The sequence below is a fragment of the Pogona vitticeps genome, chromosome 13, assembly GCF_051106095.1.
Source record: "Pogona vitticeps strain Pit_001003342236 chromosome 13, PviZW2.1, whole genome shotgun sequence".
In the NCBI taxonomy this organism is placed as follows: domain Eukaryota; kingdom Metazoa; phylum Chordata; class Lepidosauria; order Squamata; family Agamidae; genus Pogona; species Pogona vitticeps.
Window position 1 is genome coordinate 11,116,163 of NC_135795.1, and position 23,710 is coordinate 11,139,872.

Consider the following 23,710-nt stretch of genomic DNA (forward strand, 5'->3'; position numbering starts at 1 on the left):
CTCGGTCCACATACTGCTGAAGGAGGATTTTGAGCATAACCTTGGTGGGGTGTGAAATGAGTGCAATTGTATGGTAGTTGAAGCATTCTTTGGGATTGGGATGTAAACTGATCTTTTCCAATCCTTTGGCCACTGCTGAGTTTTCCATACCTGTTGGCATATTGAGTGTAGCACCTTAACAGCATCATCTTTTCAGATTTTAAATAGTTCAACTGGAATGCCATCACCTCCACTGGCCTTGTTGTTAGACAAGCTTTCTAAGGCCCACTTAACTTCACTCTCCAGGATGTCTGGCTCAAGGTCAGCAACCACAATCTCTGGGTTTTCAAGGACATCCAAATGTTTCTGGTACAATTCCTCCATGTATTCTTGCCACCTCTTCTTGATGTCTTCTGCTTCTGTTAGGTCCCTCCCATTTTTATCCTTTATCACGACCATCTTTGCACAAAATGTTCCTTTAATATCTCCAATTTTCCTGAACAGATCTCTGGCTTTTCCCTTTCTATTATTTTCCTCTATTTCTTTGCACTGTTCATTTAAGAAGGCCCTCTTGTCTCTCCTTGCTATTCTTTGGAAGTCTACATTCAATTTTCTGTAACTTTCCCTATCTCCCTTGCATTTTGTTTCTCTTCTCTGCTCCGCTATTTGTAAGGCCTTGTTGGACAGCCACTTTGCTTTTTTGCATTTCCTTTTCTTTGGGGTGGCTTTTGTTGCTGCCTCCTGTAAAATGTTACAAGCCTCCATCCATAGTTCTTCAGACATTCTGTCCACCAAATCGAGTTCCTTAAATCTGTTCTTCACTTCCACTGTGTATTCATAAGGGATTTCATTGAGATTATACCTGAGTGGCCCAGTGGTTTTTCCTACTTTCCTCAGTTTACGCTTGAGTTTTGCTATAAGAAGTTGATTATCAGAGCCACAATCACCTCCAGGTCTTATTTTTGCTGACTGTACAGAGTTTCTTCATCTTTGGCTGCAGAGAATATAATCAATCTGATTTCGGTGTTGCCCATCTGGTGATGTCCATGTGTAGAGTCGCCTCTTGTGATGTTGGAAAACAGTGCTTATGATGACCAGCTTGTTCTCTTGACAAAATTCTATTAGCCTTTGCCCTGCTTCGTTTTGAACTCCAAGGCCAAACTTCCCTGTTGTTCCTTTTATCTCTTGACTCCCTACTTTAGCATTCCAACCCCCTATAATGAGAAGAACATCTTTCTTTGGTGTCAGTTCTAGAAGGTGTTGTAAGTCTTTATAGAATTGGTCAATTTCAGCCTCTTCAACATCAGTGGTTGGTGCATAAACCTGGATTACTGTGGTGTTGAAAGGTCTGCCTTGGATTCATACTGAAATCATTCTATCATTTTTGAGATTGTATCCCAGTACAGCTTTTCCCACTCTTTTGTTGACTATGAGGGCTATTTCTTCTACGGGATTCTTGCCCACAATAGTAGATATGATAATCGTCTGAACTGAATTTGCCCATTCCCGGCCATTTTAGTTCACTGACGCCCAGGATGCCAATGTTTATTCTTGTCACTCCTGTTTGACTGAAGGTTCATAGATCTTGCATTCCAGGTTCCCATCAGTTTTCTTCTTTGCAGCACTGGACTTTCATTTCATTTCCAGGCGCATCCGCAGCTGAGCATCCACTTTATTAGTTCTGGAGCTACTTGTCCTTGTCCTCCACTCTTCCTCAGTAGCATGTTGGATGCCTTCCGACCTACGGGGCTCATCTTCCAGCATCATATATTTTAGCCTTTTGTTTCTGTCCATGGAGTTTTCTTGGCAAAGACACTGGAGTGGCTTGCCAGTTCGTGGATCGTGTTTAGTCAGAACTTCCAACTATGACCTGTCCGTCTTGGGTGTCCCTGCATGGCATAGCCCATAGCTTCTTTGAATTACTCAAGCCCCTTCGCCATGACAAGGCAGCAATCCATGAAGGGGATTTAAAGATTACATTAATCATTATTTAAAGATTGCTTCCATTTCAAAGGCACTGTACTATGCCGTATGATCGCACTGCTGTTTCAGAAACAAAAATCCATAGATCCTGGCTTAGATTTATGCTTTATTATACTCAGTTCTTTCTTGTAAACTTCATGAGAGTTTCTATTTTAAGCTTTCCACCTGGTTTCCTACTTAAGAGGAAAAGGTTACCAATCTGAATGCTTTTATAACCATTGTTCCTTGCCCATACAGCAGATTCTCTAAATTCTCTCCCACACAGGAAGTGTCAGATTTTAGCTGCAGCTTAACTAGTTTAATGTAGCTGGAAGAAAAGGATACCACAGAGACAGATTAACATCCAAGGAATAAGCCTAAGAGAGGCATCCTTACAAGCTCAGCATTCACTCATGTTCTACTAGAGAACTCTCCAGAAACAACAATATTCTGTTTGTATCATTTTTTTACATTCCAAAACCCCAGATCAATCCATACCTGGATTCCAATCTCTGATCTCTTCAAATACTTTTCTGAAATAGCTGGCATGTAAAAGAGGCTTTAAAAGATCTCTAACATATTAAAAGACTATTTTCTTAACTGAATCTCCATGGAAACTCTGGATGTGTTTCTTTAAAAACTATCAGAAAAGTACCTTCTTCAAAGAAAAAAAAGGAGCATTTTTATTCAGCTTCCCCAGTATCTCTTCAATACCTTTTCAACTTAAAACTGTGACTGAACTACAAAGTGGGAATCAGAACGACTACACAGTACAACACTAACCAGAATAACACTGGTTATGCTAATCTCATAAACAATGGTGTAAATTTTAGTATTGAACAGTTCCTCATTAACAAGTTGCCACTTGTATTTCTTGTTGATGGCCCCTTTAACTAGAAGCCTTGTGGTACAAGTGATTAAACTGCAGTCAAGACTTTGCTCATTACCCAAGTTCAATTCCTATCTCAAGGTTGATTCAGCCTTCCATCCTTCTGAGGATAGTAAACCAAGTACAGTGGTGCCTCGCTTAGCGATCGCTCCGTTGAGCGATGAATTCGCATAGCGAGGGGGTCCGGGCCATCGCTGGAGCGTTCGCTCAGCGATGGCCCCTATGCCGTTTTTTCGCTGTGCGACGATTGCTAAGCGATTCGCTTAGCGATTTTCGCACAACGAAGCAGGGGAAAACAGCTGATCGGCGGTTCCAAAATGGCCACCGCAACTTTTCCCGCCGCGCCCTCGCTTTGCGAAGGCCCGAAAATGGCCGCCCCATGGAGAAGCTTCGCTCAACGGTAAGTTTAGGGCCCACTGGAATGCATTAAACCAAGTTTAATGCATTTTAATGGGTTTTTTTGTTCCGTTGAGCGATGTTTCTCATAGCGATGGTTAATCCGGAATGGATTAACCTCGCTATGCGAGGCACCACTGTATCCAGCTTGGGGAGGGTAATTTGTAGCCAACATAATTATGTTGTAAACCACCCAGAGTGTGTTTTAAGCACTATGGGGCAGTATATAAGTAACACACGTTGCTTTGCTTTAACTAGAGGCAATTTTCCACTGTGGTTTATGCCACATCACTAATGCTGACATAATAAACGGATCGCATTCTGATCAATAAAATAAATTAAAAAATTAATGAAACTATTTAAAAATGCACAAGCCTTCTCTATCCTGCCTGAGATTAACTGCTTTGAAAAAGAAAAAACTGCTGGAGAAACAACTTCACATAAGAAAATTTTAAGTAATTTAAGCAGACGTTAAGGAATCGTTGATTTTCACTAGAGTGGAGACAAGTTTTGTACTTCTTGCTATACTACATCATTGTTATCAGTTACAACACCACAAGGGTACAGGTATTTCCTTCTTGTACTCACCTTGAAGTTTATCTCCTGATCTTTACAACAAGATACACAATTCACCAGCAGCAGTACCAGGACTATAAAGGTACAGATGGAAATAATCGCCAATGCAAAGGAAACTTCCACCACTCCAGCCTCCCCTAGAAAACAAATAGAGGGTTCAAATGAACATGCTCCACAAACCAGAACACAATATCATGCACACAGTTTCCCATGGAGTCCCTAATAGACATTTAAATAAGATGAGGGAATTGTTCATCCTATTTCCTAGTTTCAAAGTGCTCTAACATGGCTTTGAAACCTATTTCCGAATAAATACTTTGGAAACTTGGCTCCAATATCCTAAGAAACTGATCGCATCCACTTCTATGCTATTTCTTTGCCACCTACATTTTTCTGACTTTGATCAACTTTAAAGTTCAAAAATTAAAAAATCAAACTAGTTTTACTTAGAAAGATTTGTTTTCAGGTTAATCTCCTAAAATAAATGCACAAATTCAAGAACAATAGGCAAGTCTTCTCTATTTTTATTTTGGAAATGGTAGGTTTTGTTATTCTGTTTGCTTTGGGGTAGTATATAAGCAGCATGCTTTTTTTGCCACTGTTATGAAGTTTTGGCAGATCTCACAATTTTGGGTTTAGTGAACCTACCCCCAGGTAGTAGAGGCACTTCTTGTGGCCATTGGTTAGCAGTAGAAGAACGCTTACTGTGAACACTCCCCAATATGCTGCCAAGTTGGTGGTTAGAGAGAACTAAAGACCAACCATTAGGTGGAGCAGTATATTAGCTAAGGAAAGGTGTAAAGCTCTAGAATGTTCTCAAGAGCATATGTACAGGCACAGAAGTAATCCATGTGTGCGAATCCACAGAGACCACAAAGACAAGTCTTAGTTAATTTTGTTCTTTTCAATTTCTGACCAAAATCACTCGTCTGGTTTATGTAATCAATAATAATCCCTGAATTTGCTCATTTTCTTCTGTCTTTTCTCCTTTTCTAGAATGTCAACTACAAAGCCGCAGGTAGGGCCTGCTTTGGCATTTGTCGGTGCAGTACCTAAAAAGTTAAGGAAACATTTGGTATTCCAGCGGTTTGGCTACAACTCCAATAATCCATTATTGCTGGCTGTGCTGAATAAGAACTTATGGAACTTGGAATCCAAAATATTTGGAAAGCCAAGGATCTTCTACCCTGATTTAGGCACTTCCTACAGTATTATCAGTCATCCAATGCATCATCCCATGAAGCAAATCATCAAAGGTGTAGCATTGGCTTTAGGAACTGAGAATAAGATTCTCTGAAATCCGGATCTGTGTACACTAGGGAAGATGCCTGTAGCGGGCCACTCTGAAGCCTCTGTCAACTCAGGCCTCCAAGAGTGCTCACTACTCTTCTTCAAACTGCTGCCACCAAACTATCCTTAATACTCAAAAAGGACAAATGTTTCTTTCAAACAAAACGTTGTTTATTGATTTAACAAAATAAAAAGAATGAATCACAGGTAGTAAATCAAGTTGTAAATCAAGTTTCTCATTTAATGTACCTCACACAGACTTTTCCCTCACTGACTATCTCTCACAAATCTCTCTCTCTCTCAAACAATTAATCTCATCACCCAAACTCCAAAACTCTCTCTCACACATCACACCCCACCTTATATCATCCAGCTCCTCCCCCTTCTGCACCACCCTCCGCCCTCTCATTGGCTGATGTTCCCCTGCCCAGCTGTGACGGACAGGTGAGAGCAGAGCTGTTATGTTACAATGCCTGAAAGCTAAACAATTCCTCTCTTCAGAAGCAATACATCTTCTCCAAGTATTAAATGCTAGTAACAACAGTAGAGAACCATTTCTCTCCATCATATTCCCCTTGGAATCTTTCACAGGTTTACTGCTGGTGATTGTTACAGACAAAATGCTGAATAAGAAGGAACACTGATCTGATCTAGTAAGGCACGAATGATGAAACTACGGCCCTGTCAGATCTGGGCTAGAAGTAGAGGTCAGGATGGCCAAAGGCACATGTGTGTGAAAATTGCAGTCCAAAGGTTTTCAACCCTTGCAATACTAACATTAGGAATGAACTGGCACTACAATTCTCTTTCTCAACTAGTTTATTTATGCAAGTCTGACAAAAGGAGCACATGCATGGGGTGACACTTAAAATTCTCCATTAATAATTAGTTTTTCTTTAGCAGTTACTCCCTCTTGAGAGATATATAAGCAATTATCTCTACAGTACTGCCTCAAGACAGTTTTTCCAAGCAAGATATGTTGAAGGGCTTGTTTAAGAATAGAACAAGAGCAAACCCACAGTCAAAATTAATAGGTGTGATGCCAAAGACACACCATGAAAATATGAATATTTTGGAAGTGAAAGAGCAACATTTACTTTCAGTGAACAGAGATGGTCTGATATTTTAAGGCTAATACATTATTGAAAGACAGGCTTGAAATCCCAATGTTATCAGCCTAAAATGAAAATTAGGAGCACATGAATGCTGCAGAAGTGCAACAGACTCAGCTACATGTCAATACTGAGCAAGAGAGTTAGCAACCCACTTGGTTTCTCTGCAGAGGAAGGATGGCATTTCATCCTTCACGCCATGCTGCTTGCTTGCCTATACAGTAGGGTCTCTACTTAAGAACGTCCCTACTTAAGAACAATTCCACTTAAGAACAGCTCCATTTGCTAAATTTTGCTTCTACTTGAGAACAAAAATCCAGATAAGAACAGGAAAAAAAAAACTTTCCTGCTCTTTTTTTAACCTTAGGTCATCTTAGGTTAAAAAAAAAGTTCTCCCCCTAGTGGTAGAGTACGTATTAACCAGCTTTGCATTAGTTCCTATGGGAACAAATGCTTCAATGTACGAACGCACCTCTACATAAAAAAAACAGTCAGAACGGATTAATTGGTTTTCAGTCCATTGCTTCAAAATTAGCTTCGTCAGAAGTGCTTTTAACACTGTTCCCTGACCTAAGGGGAAAAAAAGAAAAAAATCCCCCTCTAGTGGTAGAAGGCGGAATAGCAGCTTCCCATTAGTTTCTATGGATGGAAAAGAGCAGATACGGATTAAATGGTTTTCAATGCATTCCTATGGGAAATGCAGATTCTACATAAGAACTTTTCCACTTGAGAACCACCTTCCAATACGGATTAAGTTCTTAAGTAGAGACCCCACTGTATGTGGTTTCTGCCTGTGATTATCACACTAGTACATAAATATAAAGCACATGTAAGAAGCCCCTGAACATTAATATTTGGCAGGGGTCACGGACATGGGAGCAGTGGGGAGGTGCCGTTAAACTGTCAAAAGAGAGAGAGCAAGAGCAAAGGGAAATCAAAGTACCCACAGCATGCAGAAGTACATATATACCAAAATCACAGTAAATAGAATATGGCATTGCATGCAGCGTATTAAAACCTCAAAAACTGTCAACTTTCATTACGAGGAACTCTCTGCGGCATGGAAGGGAGCTGTATCTATGGCTCAGCAAGACAGCTGAAGATAACAGACACGGACACTGTACCTGTCAGGTGACATGGCACAGCTGCGTTGCCATGACAATTGACATTTCTTCCGTGTAGGGGAGGAAGTTGTGTAACAGAGGGGCCCTTCTGGTTTTCAGAAGCCAGTCAAGCACCAGTTGGGGCAATCAACCCCACCGGTTCTCCATATCTCAGAGGACAGAAATTACAACAAGAGTATGACAACACAGGGGACTTAACTCTCTCCTGACTGAAGGCAGGGCAGCCCAAAAGAGGGTTAGCCCCTTCCTTCTCACAAACCTTTGCTAAAGGTGATTTCTTGGGGTCCCCCCTCCGACATGCTGATTTTTTGTATTTCATTTTCATCTCTTTTCCCTTCATCGCCCTTGCAAGTACTATGCATTCACAGGACAATAAGGCTATACAGTGAAGTCTTTCCCTGTTGGGACACCCAAGATGAAGAACTATCTCACCACTGAATTCAGATGGACCTCCAACACAAGGTGGAGCATGAGGGCACATATCTCGTTCCTAGCATTTTCTTGATCGTCAGTTTCCTCCCCCCCAAAAAATGTTACAAATTTTGAGAAATGTTCCAGTACTATTCAATTGCACGACTTGACTATATTTTATGCCATTTAATTTAAAAAACTGAGATTCTTTGGGATTTTTTAATGAAAAGTGATAGAGAAATGCGAAATACATAACTACTATTTCACAATATAACAGCTAAAGGGAAATAAGAGTGGTTATATATTTCATCATAGTGCTTTGACTGTGATGCGTCAAATATGCTGAAGGTGCACCAGAATATGTGACCTTATTAACAAAATTACAGAAAAAAGGACAGAGTTGCATTAGCAGAACAAAACCAATTGTGAATACACCTGTGTGTTGCTGAAATATGCTGATGATACCTATGTAGTTTACCACTAACTTTTGACATCAAGTAAAATGACACCCATAAAGTCTGTTTCACTCATCAAAATCAGTCTGCACTATTTTTATTAGATTTGGCATGGAAATCAAGAATACATGTTTTTTACACCATTGTGTTGCAAGATACACACCAGGTACTGGAAGTCACTTTGGTTTTACAAAGAAGTATAGGATATATGTATTTTAAGATAAGAAATTAAACATTTTTAAAAAGCCAGATGTTTTTTAAAAGCATCTTGTAGTCATTCCAAAATTCAAGCTCCAGTACAACCCCAGCATGCAGAGCAATTATTTTGAGGAAACTGTGGTGCATCCTGCGGCTTTCAGAAGCTGCCTAAAAAACAAGGGACACCTAGAACAAAATGCTGATTTTAAAAGAAGCTGTGATAATACAAACAGCAAGAAGATATAACACTTAGCAGTCAGTAAACCTGCAAAATGAGATATCCTAAAGGGAAATAAGGTAGCTCAGGAAGATCAAAGAGTAAATTTTTAAATCTTGTTTAATTTGATGATGGGCTTGCCTGCAAGAATTACATGAGACATGTTTATACAGGCACACATCACATTTTACATGAAATTATTTTGAATCATGCACAGGTCATGAATTTAAGGCTACGTGTGCACAAACATGCCTAAACCTGAACATGCAAAAATTAACAAGGTAATGAGGGAAAAAAGAAAGAAGACTTTCTCTAAATGCCATGGGAAGACTGACAATATAAAAAGATTTTTGCACTTGAAGATGATTTCTGTACAAAGATATAGATCTAAAACAGGGGTGGGTGATAGGTAATAGCAGTGATGGTGAGGGTGAATCCTGTGGGCCACATTTTGCCTACTCAAATAATGCTTTATATAAAAACAACAACAACACAAAACATTTGGGCTCCACAACGTTTTCCATACTGGACTGAATACTCGCATACTTTTCATGACACTTTTTCAAGATATATAGGTTTTCCCAGTAAAAAATTGACTCGTCACTACCTGATCTATATTATATGGAAAAGAATGTAAGTACTGTATATTCTAAACAAAGGCTTTAAAAACTGCTGAAAACATATGTAAACAGTATTTACAAAATGCACATCAAATTGAAGCCTCTGAAGAAGGATAAATTTCTAAAGGAGGATTAGTATGTAGAAAGCTATTTGTTGGTGCAAAATACTGAAAGAAGTGGAACTAATTTTGCTGTACGGACCTTAACTAGAAAGATGAAAAACAAAAGGAAATGTGCTTGTAAATATTCACTGCATTGATTCCTCATTCTGTGAATCCTCTTCAAACTCCCACAAAGAGATAGGCCAGTGTACAAAAGAGATAAACCATGAAATTTCAGTTTCTAATTCTTTGAATATAGTCCATGTTAATATATGTCTCTCTTTACACTAATCCACACCACTTGGGTCAACAATAAGGTCTACAGGAGTATTCCACAAAGATATGGCTGTTTTTGATCACCTGTGTGGATGTGCCTCAGATCAGAGACTTCCATTTATTTGTTGTTGTTTAGTCGTTTAAGTCATGTCTGACTCTTCATGTCCTCATGGACCAGAGCAGGCCAGGCCCTCTTATCTTCCACTGCCTCCTTCCATTTATTGAAAAGTCTGTATTGAACAGTAGAACATAATTGTCCTGGACATACCAATTGGTTCACAGGTCTTCCACAAATTGTTTTTGTAGACCTAGAGACAATGTAGTAAATTGATTGATTGACTGACTGACTTGGCTTTTATACCGCCCATCTAGATAAATCTACTCTGGGTGGTTTAAAATCCAAAAAAGCAATAAAATTAAAAACATCAATAAAACAAGCAAACATAATCCAAGATGGAAAAACAAGGGGACAAAACTAAGTAATGTCAGGAGGGAAGGCCTGTCTGAAGAGCCAGGTCTTCAGTTTACTCTTAAAAACTCCCAGCGAGGAAGCCAGGCAGACCTCAGGGGGAAGAATGTTCCAAAGGTGAGGGAGGGGCCACCACCGAGAAGGCCCGATTTCTAGTTTTTTCCATCCAGACCTCTCTTAGAGTTAAGCCCCTCAGCTGCCCAGCCTGGCTAGAATGAGTGACACGGGTAGAACTAGGTGGGAGAAGCCATTCTGACAGGTATCGAGGTCCTAAACTGTTTAGAGCTTTATATGTAATCATTAGCACTTTGAAATCGATGAGGAATCTAATGGGTAACCAGTGTAAGGTGGCCAGAGTTGGGGAAATATGGTGATATTTTTTCACCTGTTAGTAATCTGGCCACCGTGTTCTGGACCATTTGACGGGTCCACATCAATCTCAAGGGAAGCCCCACGTAGAGTACATTGCAGTAGTCTAATCTCGAGACTACAAGTGAATGGACAAGTGTGGTGAGCGCCCCGACATCAAGATAGCTGGGCAATCCGCTGAAGATGTAAATAAGTGGTGCAGACCACAGACATTACCTGGGATTCCATGGCAAGCACCAGGTCAAGAGGGACTCCCAAGCTGCCGACCACATTCTGTGTGGTGAGAGATGCTCCCCCAAAAGAGAGGTAGCATCCCAAACCACTGATGACAGGGGCACCCACCCTCAGGACCTCCATCTTATCCGGGTTCAGGCTCAGTCAATTCTCCTGCATCCATTGCAGAACAGCCCCCAGGCAGCGCTCAAGAGATGTAAGGGTATCAACTGCTGATGGAAAAAAGGAGATGTAGAGCTGAGTGTCATCAGAATACTGTTGACACGAGGCACCACAGCCCCGGATGACGCCCCCATCAGCCTCATGTAGATATTAAACTATTTCAACCACATATTGCACAAAGTGCACTAGACCTAATGAAGAAAAATATACAATAGCCTATCAGACATACTGAGGATGAGAATGGGTATCAGCATTTGTCCTTATCTAAGGCACCCATGTTATGTGGCCTCTTTGCATGTACTGAAGTTGTCAATGTACCTGCTAATAATTATCATCTTATAAGTGCAGAGCTGGAAGGAACCCTATGGATTATCAAGTCCAGTCCCTGTCAAGGAGGCATAGTGGGGAATCAAACTCCCAAGCGCTGGCTCTGCAGTCAGAGACCTACTTCAATATTTCATCATGGAAATACCAGTGAGAAGTAAATAATTAAAGGAAGTAGTATATGTGAGTTCTGAATAACAACATTATACTAATGCTACCTCTCAGGAAGTAAGGTAATGAACTAGGAAGTCAAAATCTTGAAAGAATGAGCACTATGTACAAGGATAATATGTGTCCATAATGCATCTGCAGCTAACACATTATTTGTCATTTGAGATCCATTACTATAAGCATGCAGTTAGACAAGTGAGGCCAGAAATTACCAGGAAAAGACATGTCACAAGTAAAGTCCTACACAGTGTAAAGGAAAAAAGCTATCAAGTCACCTGGCCTCTCCCTTAACAAACAACATTATGATAGTCAGTCACCAATATTACACTCTCTCCACTCAGGAAATACTATTCAGTGCACTAATAAACTGAACAACTCTGCTAGAGGAATGTCTTGATATTATACCAGCCACACAGGGCCTTTTATAATAAACTCAATTAACAGTTCGTTCCACTTAAGAATTGGGGACACAGCCAAGCAATTACAGGCTTTTATATTTACTAAAAGAGGGTGGGAAATGAACTAATTTTATAATCAAAACTGGGACCTTTGAGTCTTTGCAAGATCTGACCAGGACTATTAACAGAAACTTTTGAAGCTCAGTAATTCATTCAGTTACTGTAAGTCAGGGATAACATGATGGCAGGGAACAACAACAAAGCAGGGAGGGAGAGATCAGCAGTCACTGTCTCTCCCCTCCCTATTTTGGTGCAGCTCCAACATCTGCTTTGCACCCAGCACAACCCAATCTAATTACGTTTGTAGAGCTCCTGCACTCCATCTAAAGAAGGTTAAAAATGCAGATTTTACTCGTGCGATCACGTCCATCTTCATCCTATTTCATCACTACCCTGGCAACTTGTTGTTTTACTTGACACTCAACCTGAGGAAGAGTCACAGAGAACTAAAATTTCATGAACAACCATGTATCCTAAAAATACTGCCCCATTATGATTTCTGGATTATTTTTCTTAATGGACCAACATAGTGACCCACAAATGTTTGGATGCTTAATCAGAGTGGTTGACATCTGGTCCTTCAGCTGTGTTGGACTGCAATTCTTATCAACCCTAGTCAGTTTAGTAAATCAGTCAGAGATGATGGGAATTTCAGGACATACTGACGGATTCACAATTGGTGCATTAACTTTACATTTGCAAATTAGATACCCTCTAGTTGCTGGATTACAACACTTGTCAATACCAGTCAGTGCAGTGGAGATGTACTGAATCTAGGTAAGAGCATCTCCCAGCAAATTCTCCAGAAATCAAATGCAGGTATCGCTTTCCTATCAAAATTATAGGCATCTTATTTCCTCATTCTTCATAATGACTCAAAGATTATTAAACACTTATCATCAAAAAGAGAATGTTTAAAATTGAAGCATGGTTTTAAGCAGCTCCAAAGTGGCACATTTTGAGTGCCAGCTAAAGATATTTTCTTAATCTAGCAGCAGAGAGACTTCACGCTAACGTCATGAATATGGAGAAACACAAGCATAATGTTATAAGAAACTTGTCAACAGCAACTTTTTCATGGAAGTCTCAAGAGAATATTTGCTAAACTGAAAAGGAAGGTGTGTGTTTCTGTCTCACATCATAAAGTCACAAAATGACTAACACAGCATTTCCCCAAACTGGTGCCCTTCAGATGGGTCACACTACAGTTCCCATCAACTTCAGCCAGCACAGCCAGTTGTGGAAGCTAGCTTAAAAAATGCATATATGCAGACAGAGACAGCTAAAAGTTTTATGTGGGTTAGTAATGTTAGTGGATTTACTTGTAAAGCTGGGTTATAACTAGAGCTCTGTACCACCATTGCCTAATTAAATAGGATATTTTTCAACCAACACATTACATGTACAACAAATCACTATGCTAAACAACAGAAGACTCTGGCACCATCCAGGGATGCTGAGGTTGCTTCTTCAAGGTTACCATCCCGACAGAGCGGTCTTATCTGTATTTGTTCAGAGTAAAAACACATTTTCAGTGATGATTACTCCCAAGCAAATATGCTTTGGGTTGCGTCCTCAGTCAACCATGTAACTGAACAGCCACCCCCAGCTATCTTTCACAGTCTTGCCAGTCACCTTCAGCATCTGCTGTAAAGTTAATACAATAATCAGACTAATTCTGTTTACACTGTTACTGTAAAGCTGAATACTTTGGCTCTGTATCTATCACCTTAATCCATAGTTTCTACTAATCATTCTTTAGAAACCAAGCTATGGATCAAGCTTCTAAATGTAGAAGAGTGGTTCAAAGCTACTCCTTTGCCTTTATTTTCTAGCCCCTCAGCAACATACAAGCTCATTACTGAATTTCAGTCTCCATGGAGTTGCAGCCTTTGGTAGTAGAACAAACTTAGATATCAAACCAAGTTCTCACTGACATAAACCAAGATTTACAATGCACTTTGAGCCATCATTTATCATCTTGGCTTGCTAATTCTAGATTGCAACTCCAAACATTAATTAACCCTCATAGCTTTGTGCAATGTCTGAACCAAGCCCAAGAATTTCTCAATCACAGTACAGACTAAAATTAATCAAAACACTATGTTCTAAGTACTAATGGTGTTCATGTAGCCCAAACAGCATGATGCACTCACAAGGCAATGTTCAGAGAGTCACCATAAGATAAATCAGTTCTAACAGCACACAATTATCATCAATATATTAAAAGGAGCTAACCACAACCAACCACAAGATCAGTTATGAAAGCCACTGAAAACATGATGCTCATTTTCACTTCTCTTTTCATCATGAACATCATAAAAATCAGGTCAAATCTTTTTCACTGCACCAAAATTTTAAAACCATTTTAACAACAGCATTTTTAAGGACAGAATTAAATAAAACAAATAGCACATGGTAGTTTGTTAAAGTTCAATAGATTTAATAAACCACAATGCAAACAATTTGCATGATGATGTTCACAACCTTTAATTCCCAATTTGCTCTTCCTTTGCCCAAGCAGACAAAAACCAACAGGAGAAATGTTTTGCATAGCATGGTTAAGTGAGTTCAAATAAACCAAGATCACAAACTAGCTTTAAAATTAGGATTTGATGTTGGCTTGCTTAAGCACAGTTAAACCTAACCTTAGATTCAAATATAAAAGTTTTCCCCTTCTTCTTTTGCTTATGCAATCACACAAAAGGAGGAATAAATATGCTTCGCGGCTTCACATGCAACTGTTCACTTCATGGATGATCAGGACAGAATTTTTGACCTACTGTTATGTGCAGATGCAACCAGCGTATTAAAATACAGGGTCACCCACACTGCATAGGCTAAAATCATCCACCTATTAAAACTCTACTCTCACACTGCCCTATCACAGCTAGGTTGTCCTTTTCTACAATATCCTCAAACTCTGGACTGGAGAGTTTCCTGAGATAGTTCCATCAAAAGCTTGTGTCTAAACTCTTGCAATTCCAACCTGCTGTAGAGATGGTAAACTGAAGAGGAAGAATTAACAGAATACTTGAATTTATTGCATACACAAGGCACCCTCTTCACATTGTGCTTAAACAGATTATCTAAATACAAAATTGGAAATACTATATTGCCTAGAAGACTTTAAGTCATTTCACGGTGCTTGCATGCAGATGAAGTGATATTTATGCATCAAAACATGCAGGGCAGTCATAGCCAATTATGGCTATTTTGTCCCACATCCATCAGTCTTAACTAATGCACATATTCCTCCAGAAACAGCAACAGACACCAAGAGATGCATATCTGAAATGCTACAAAGACTGTACAGCTGCCTCAGTTAGAATGGCAGTACAGATCAAGAAACAACTCAGTAGCAATATATTGCACTCTTAAACTTAGAGCAGAAAATGAATTTAAGATTGATCTGGAGGCAGCAAAAGCAGCTTCAAATCCCCACCTATCTATATATACTGCTTCCTGTGCAACCTTGAATATGTTGCCTTCTTTCATTCTAATACTCTTATGGTTGCTGCAAGAAGAGTGAGAAAACTTTAAAGTTTTTGTATACTTCGAAGTGCTGTACAAGTGAAGAAGAATCTGAAAATAACTGCATTTTCAGTACAAATGTTGCAAAAAGAGAAAATAAATGAGAGCCACCAAAGAAGCTGGTATTCACATCAGGAGTCAGTTTTTAACCATTATTAGTGATCAGTTATCAGTGAAGAATTACAGTATTGTGTTCATTGGGAGAAAAGGGAAGAATTAGTAGTCTAATTATATCTTATATCTTTAATAGTAGTTCTAGCAATAAAATGATATCAGTTCAGGTATAACAGGAACAAACCTGACCAATCTCAAACTCGTATAATCAGCCTTCCCTTCTCCTATACTGTATATGAAAGATGATATGAAATTCCTGCCTTTAAACCAAGTAAAATTCTCTCCGACATCCAAGCCCAAGAAAATGGGACTTGCTCACATTAGTTAGAGAATATGGACTGACTCTGACTAATTTTCACTCACCGTTAAATAAATAAGCCTCAGTCCCCAGTTTTGGACATCGCAGGGAAACGTAGTTAGCTTACAAACAGAAGCTTTTCAACCTCTCCAAGTGCATAAAAGAAGAAAAGACACAAATACCTCCAGAAGGCTTTTAATTGAAATAATATTAGCTGTGGGTTCGATGGCAATGTTTATATGTATTGTCATTGCATTTTAATTATTCTGAATTTCTATTGTATTTTAAATGTAAGCCGCCCAGAGACCTTTGGGTAGTTTGGGCGGCATATAAATAAAATAAATAAATACATAAATAAAATATCGAAAATGGACCATAATATTATTGTTACTGCCCGCTCTTCAATGACATTTGCAAACGTTTGACCACCACATCCCAGCTCACGACCCAACATGATCTTTTAAGATGAACCGATGATGCCCTCCGAATCAGAACAGCATCTGTGTGGTTTGGGCTTATTGATAAGGGTGCCTCACCTGCCCCTGCCGGCGGAAGGGGAGCCGCCTCGCCGCCTCCCAGCGAGAGAATGAGGAAGAAGAGCCCGAGCCCAAGGCCGGGGGACCCTTCGCCGGCCTCCCGGAGGCGCCCCCATCGCCGCCACCGACGCCTCCGACGCCTGGCCCTCATCTCGCCCGGGCCCTCTTCGGCCTCTGCCGCCGCCGCCGCCTCCTCAGCGTCGCCCACGGCCAGGCCTCCCGGCAACCGCCGCCGCCACCGCGTCGTCTCCCCTCAGACCGCTCGGCTCGGCTCTGGCCGGCATCAGTTCCCGCCCAAAAAACGAAGGCGCGAGGGGGCCCAGAAAGAACGAGGCGGGAGGGCGCCGAAAACAGAGAGAAATCTCGCTCTCCCAACCGGCTCCGCTCCCCTCACACCGCCGACCCCGCACCTCTCGCCGCCGCCGCCGCCATCTTCCGGGCTACCTGAAAAGGGGCGAGGCGGGCCGCAGGACAAGATGGACTCGCCTCTCGGCCAATCCACGCTCGGAAGGAGGCGTGTGGGTGGAACTGGGCGGGGGCTCGGCTTGAGCCGGTCCGAGTGACAACGGGGCAGAACCAATCGGATCCTCTCTTGGATGTCCGTTCTGTGCGGGGGGGAGAGAGCGGGAGTGGGTGGGCTCGGGATTTTGGTTGACAGATGAGTTCACCAATTAGGCTTTCGTATTGTTAATCCCAGTTTGATTTCCTCCTTTTCTTTTTTTTTTTTCAAGGATTGGGCAAGGTGTTCGGTAGGGAAGCGCTTAATCCGTAATTGGCAGGTGCTACGACCAATCAGAAGACTGAATTGTGGTACATGGCTGAGTGGAGGGAAGTGGGTATGGAAAGAGAAGTCCTGGAACCTCAATGGAGCATCAGCTCCCTAGTGAAGGATTGAAAATTCACTAAAAAATAAAAAATAGCCAAACAGAGAGCTGAGCTTGGACTGAAGCATGATAAAAAAGCCATTTTCTCTGAGCCTGAGGGTGTCTCTTTAATCCTAGATGTCTGGAAGCTTTTTTGTACAAAAGTATTGCGTACAGTTCTGGTCACCGCACCTCAAAAAATACATTGTGGAACTTAAAAAGGTGCAGAAGAGAGCGACCAAAATGAGTACTGGGCTGGGGCACCTCCCTCATGAGGAAAGGCTACAGGATTTGGGGCCCTTTAGGCTAGAGAAATGGTGCCTGAGGGGGGGGGACATGATTGAGATGTATAAAATCATGCAGGGGGTGGAGAAAGTGTAGAGAGGGAAGCTCTTTTCCCTCTCACGAAATACCAGAAGGCAGGGGACATCCACTCCCACTGAGAACAGACAAAAGAAAATATTTCTTGACCCAGCTTGTTAGTCTGTGGAACTCCTTGCCACAGGATGTGGGGGTGGCCTCTGCCCAAGATGCCTTTAAAGGGGGACTGGACAGGTTCCTGGTGTAAAAAATCCATTGCAGGTTACCAGTCGTGATGGGGATGTATAATCTCCAGGTTTAGAAGGAAGGTACCACCAATTGCCAGATGCAGGGGAGGGGGATCAGGAGATAGGTCTCTAATGGTCTCATGGGCTCCCAGAGGCATCTGGTGGGGCCACTTGTGAGATACAGGAAGCTGGACTAGAGGGGCCCTTGGCCTGATCCAGCAGGGCTTTTCTTATGTTCCTTACATTTCTGAAAGTGCACTCTGTACATTCCCAGAGGCACCTCTCATTTCCCTTTCTCCATAACATCCCTTTTTGTTACGCATCTTGCAAAACAAATTCGTATAGGCAGCAATATAATTTGGGGAAGAGAATGGATCCTCCGTTTTGAGACATGGCATGATAAAGTAATTTTTATTTTAAAAAAACATTTGAAGCATTTTGATAAAAAAAATGTAGGTTAGAAAGGTATGTGCAGTTAGTTGTGGCAGGGGATCGGAGGGGGGGGAGGAGATAGTTGACTTCAGGCTTATAAGAAGTATTGAGATCAGGAGGGAACAGGAAAAACAGACAACCTCAGGCATCAAAGAGGAAGATTAAATACCAAATGGATTGACTCTTCAAAAGAAGTCAAAGGCTTGGGTTTTCAGGAGCTGAGCAGGGCAGCTGAGGATTGGAAATTTTGGAGATCACTCATTCATAAAATTGTTGTGAGTTGGAGGTGATTTGGCGGCACATAACAAGAAGCAGCATCAATTCTTAAAGTTAAGAAGCATTTTTTTATAATGGGTCAGATCCATCAGGGGCCAGTTACTGCTCAGTTACAGCTGATGCACTGGTGCTGCTTTGCATTCCTGTCTTGTGCAGAATTATGACAAGTAGTATGACTTTTTGCTCATTGACCCGTCTGCCAATTCCAGGGGAGGCTCATGGACCAAGCCAGAAAGTGGTGCTTTCCAAAGGTTTGAATGGGGTGGGTGGGTGGACTTTCCTTGCCCTTAGTCCATGGCCAAATTTTGTAAACCACTTTGGGGCAAACAATAAATCTCAAAAGCTGCATCTCCCTTTATGAGCCTGGCTGGGTGTTAAGACCATCAGGGGAAGCCTTTCTTTCTGTCCCACCATCATCACAGGGGTGCTTGGTGGGAACACAGGAGAGGGCCTTCTCTCTGGCTGCTCCCAGACTCTGGAACTCCCTCCCACAAGAGGCCAGGCGGGCCCCATCTTTGCTGTCCTCCTGCAAGCAGGGAAAGACCTTCAGACTTTGTAGTAGATAACAAACAGGATGGCTCATATTTTGTTGCTTCTACGTTAGAGATGGGCCTGAACCACCGGTTCATTGGTTCGTTTTGGTTCGTTTGCCAACACAACAGTGGTTCAGCAAGTCAATGCACTGCCCCCTCCAGTTGGGTGGCCATTGAGAAACAGCATCCAGGCTTCCCTGCAACATCTTCTCTGGGTGCTGCTGGAGGGGAGGGAATGCCAAACCACCAAACACTTGTTGTGGTGGTGAACTGGGATGAACTGCCAAAGAGGCAGTTCATTCCCATCTGTATTCTAAATCGGTTTTCTATAGTGCTTTTGCCTGACATTTTTAATATTAATTCTTCTTTAATATTTGAATAATTTACTGTTTTTAGCTTTTAATATTGCATTGGGACCTGTTTCTAGGACCAAATAAAATATCTTAAATAAAATAAATACATACATACATTTGCACAAAAGGAAAATGCTTAGATATATTTTACAGTACACCTCATGACAAAAAAGCCTACTGTGACATGTAAATGAGAATGTCCCCCCCAGTGATCATGTAGAAAAAGCTCCATTGAATGGAACCATTCAGATCATTGGTCCATTTAGTTCAGGACCGTCTACAGTAGATGTTGTGGGACTCCGACTCTCATCAGCCCCAGCCAACATGAATAATGGCCAGGCTGATGGGAACTGTATTCCAACTTACCTTGAGAGAGAGAGAGAAAAAGAGAGAGAGAGAGAGAGAGAGAGAGAGAGAGAGAGAGAGAGAGAGAGAGTATGCAGTTCTGTTGGATGAACTCTGGAAGAGGGCCATCAGCTTTGGGAAATAAGTGGTTTATTTATATCAGGGCCTGGAAAAGTTCCTTTTTTTATCACTGCCTCTGAACCTTTTGGACATATAGCTGCTGGCCATGCTAACTTGTGGAATCCGGGTGATGGGAGCCCAAAGAAGTAACTTCTCCAAGGTCTTGTTTATGCCTATAATTCCCTTCCCCTCCAACATCATGCAGGCACACACAAACATGTAAAACTGACTCTAAACAGAAAAGAAAACCATTTCTGGGTCCCCTATCCCCCCCGGAATTATTGGCAAGACATATATAGATGGAAATTGAAACGTAGAAAGAAAATCAGATGGCTATTTGCAAATCCGTGGGTGGGCAAATACCTCCTCTTTTTCAGAATATCCAGCCACGTGCGTCCATGGTAAAAGCACCAAAGAATCCTGTGGATTCTCCAAAAGTTTTGCCTATTTCTCTCAGAGGGGCTTAATTTAAATGAAGACATGTTTTATAATGACATAGATCCTCTATCAGCCGCACCCAGTTTCACAGAATAGCCTTCTCATATTGCTACATACCAAAACACGTCAAACTGGTTACTGTACAGGGTATATTTATATATTCAACTTATATGTTTCGTTGCGTGGTTGGGATTATTGTTTATTTTCCTTTTGTAAACCTCTTGGAGTAGCGTCCCATACTAAGTCAGCGGTATACAGTGGGGTCTCTACTTAAGAACTTAATCCGTATTGGAAGGTGGTTCTCAAGTTGAAAAGTTCTTATGTTGAATCTGCATTTCCCATAGGAATGCATTGAAAACCATTTAATCCGTATCTGCTCTTTTCCGTTCATAGAAACTACAGTGGAACCTCTACTTAAGAACTTAATCCGTTTTGGAATGGTGTTCTTAAATTGAAACGTTCTTAAGTTGAAGCAAAATTTCCCATAGGAATGGACTGAAAACCAATTAATCCGTTCTGGCTGTTTTTTTGTTATGTAGAGGTGCGTTCGTACATTGAAGCATTATTCCCATAGAAACTAATGCAAAGCTGGTTAATACATACTCTACCACTAGGGGGAGAATTTTTTTTTTTAACCTAAAATGACCTAAGGTTAAAAAAAGAGCAGGAAAGGTTTTTTTCCTGTTCTTATCTTGGATTTCTGTTCTCAAGTAGAAGCAAAATTTAGCAAATGGAGCTGTTCTTAAGTTGGATTGTTCTTAAGTAGAGACGTTCTTAAGTAGAGACCCCACTGTATCAATGTATGAAGCAAACAAAACTCACTCAAAGTAGAGCTTAGAAAAGTTACTTTCTTGGAACCACGGCTCCCAGAGGTCTCCAGCAAGAGGACTTTGGACGTTATAATCAAAAATGTAACTTTCCTGAGTTCCAAATAAGAGTAACCATCCCTCAATAATCTTCATACCATGTTTCCCCCAAAATAAGACCTAACCTGAAAATAAACTTTAGCATCCTGAAAAATCATACTAGGGCTTATTTTCAGGGAAACAGGGTAGTCATCTGTCTCCATGCGGAATGTTTACAAGTGCAATACATTTCTTCTACAACAAATTGTTAAGCAGTTGATCCTGGAAGCAAAACATTCCCCCCGTGTTACAGTTTTCTAACTCTGCGTCCAAAGTAAGTCAGCTGAAGGATAATTATTCTGGCTTCTCGGGAGAGATCAGGATTGATTTGATCTACAACCCATTTGTTTCTCTTTTTGGTGACTCGTGGCTAATAAGAGCCACAGGCTACTTGAAACATTTCTTCCGCATTTGCTGATATGGCCCAATCCTGCTGTTTGCAGTTTTGGACTGCATGGGGTGGGAGGGGTTGACTATGAAAGCCATCCTGATGAACAACACTTGAAAAAGTGCTACTATACCACTTTTCCGAGCATCACTATTTGAGGGTGGCTGGAGACCAAGGTCAAGATCATGCACACAACTGTATTCTTGATGCGTGGGGTGTGAAAGCTGGACAAGGAAGAAAGATGGCAGGAAGAAAATTCATTCATTTGAAATGCGGTGCTGGAGGACAGCTTTGTGGATTGCTAGAAAGACGAACAAGGGGGTCCTAGATCAAATCAAGCCTGAGCTATCTCTGAAGGCAAAAATGATGAAGTTCAGGCTGCCCTCCTTTGAGCAGATGATGAGAAGGCAGGATTCTCTGGAAAAGACCATTATGCTGGGAAGGGTTGAAGGCAGCAGCAGCAGGAAAAGAGGAAGACCGAATACGAGACAGACAGACTCGCTGAAAGAAGCCACAGCCTTGAGTTTACAAGAGCTGAGGGCAGCACATTTTGTTAATTGCTCATTCATAGAATTGTCTGTAAATCAGAGGCAACTTAATGGCATGTAACAACAACAGTAATAACAACAACATTTGCCACTTTACCACAGATCTAGATCGAAACCTTGGCCTGTAATGCTCCTGCCTTCATAAAAAGAGCTGGCAACATTTATTTTTTGCATTTGCCATCAGCTTCGGGAGCTGGCCAATATTAATGAAAACAATTTAGCTTGAAATGCCGAAGCTGTAAGCAGGTAAACGTGCAACGCACCATTACACAGGGGAGGGAAAAATCAGTAAAATCCAAGCTTCCCAAATAGATATGTTTACTGAAATGAAAGCAAAAACAAAATATATTTTTGTGGGGTTTTTTGGTATAAAAATTGGACTATCTTCCACCTGAAAAGCTGCATATTTCCTAATTATGCACCGTTATCCCCACCAACTTGCTTCCACCACTGTTGTGCGTGGGAAGTGTTTGAAAAACTTTTCTTAGGTAAGGTCACTCAAAGAAACTGAGCGCCTTTAATGGTTTTCTTACCCCAATAGTTGTTGTTTTTTTACACAATGATCTCTATTTACAGAGAAAATGAGATCCACAGTCTGAAGAGGTTCTGAATTATGCAGAGCTTGGAAAAGTTACCTTTTAGATAACATTTCACAGAATTTATTCCCTCCACTCAGGTTTTTTAGCATAGAAATCCAGGCCTCTCACTAAGCTACAGAGGCTGGAATACCACAGGCTGAAGGCATGACAACTCACATCGAAGCGCTCTAGCTGTGTAGGGTGAAGATAATGCCAACCGAGGCAAAGAAAGAGAAAGAAAAGAAAAATAATCGAATAGTCAACAGTTCTTATACCAGCTGTTCCAAAAGTAACCCTTAACATAGCCATGAGAACTAGAAACCGGATTTTATTTTATTTACATATTTGTGTATTTATGTACGTATTTCATTATTATTACATTTCTTTCCAGCTCATCTGGACAGCTTGTAAACAGCAATAAAAATAACCACCCAACAGAAACACATCAATAATAAAAACCAACAAATGTTTGCAGTTCCCTACGTTGTTACCGTTATACCATCCTGACTAGGTAAAGGTAAAGGTTCCCCTTGACATTTAGTCCAGTCGTGTCAATCCATCTCATATAGGAACTTCCTCTTTTCCTGCTGCCTTCCACTTTTCCTAGCCTTATTGTCTTTTCCAGCAAATCTTCTCACAATGTGCACTAAGTATAACAGCCTCCATTTTGTCAGTTTCATCTTACCTTAGAGTAAATCTAACTGAACTCAGCAGATCTTATTTCTGAGAAGACAAATATAGGAACGATGGTTCATTGTTTACAGCCAATCTCTGGATTCTTTCCATGTCGGCACAGAATCCAGACATGACTCTTGAAGTCAATAATTGTGCTCCCTTCTAGATGTTATCTGGGAACAAGAACAGAAAAAGAAAACAAAAAAAACACATCCAGTGTTGTATTAACAAGCTTTTTGCAGACTGGAAAGGAAATAAAAGCCAAGGAGCAAAGTCTAACACTGAGAAGAAAGAATTACTTCTCTGGAGGCCAATTGCTGACATTCCAAAAAAAAAAAGCAGCTTGATTCTGATTCAAGGAAATAACTTTTTTAATAAGTGCACTTATTAATTTGCACCAATTACATTTTTTTTTAAAATCATCCCGACACAC

General features: G+C 40.9%; 1 protein-coding gene across 1 annotated transcript in view; it reads right to left on the bottom strand.

The window, feature by feature from the left end:
- LMTK2 (lemur tyrosine kinase 2) overlaps positions 1-16,565 on the bottom strand; it is a 50,133-nt gene extending 33,568 nt beyond the window's left edge. Inside the window, exons 1-2 of the mRNA XM_020799548.3 lie at positions 16,276-16,565; positions 3,815-3,939 (exon numbers count right to left, since the gene is read on the bottom strand). Of these exons, the coding sequence (XP_020655207.3) occupies positions 3,815-3,939; positions 16,276-16,426 (276 nt within the window). The 5' untranslated portion in view covers positions 16,427-16,565. The remainder of the gene's footprint in view (positions 1-3,814; positions 3,940-16,275) is intronic.
- Positions 16,566-23,710: the final 7,145 nt, after the last annotated feature.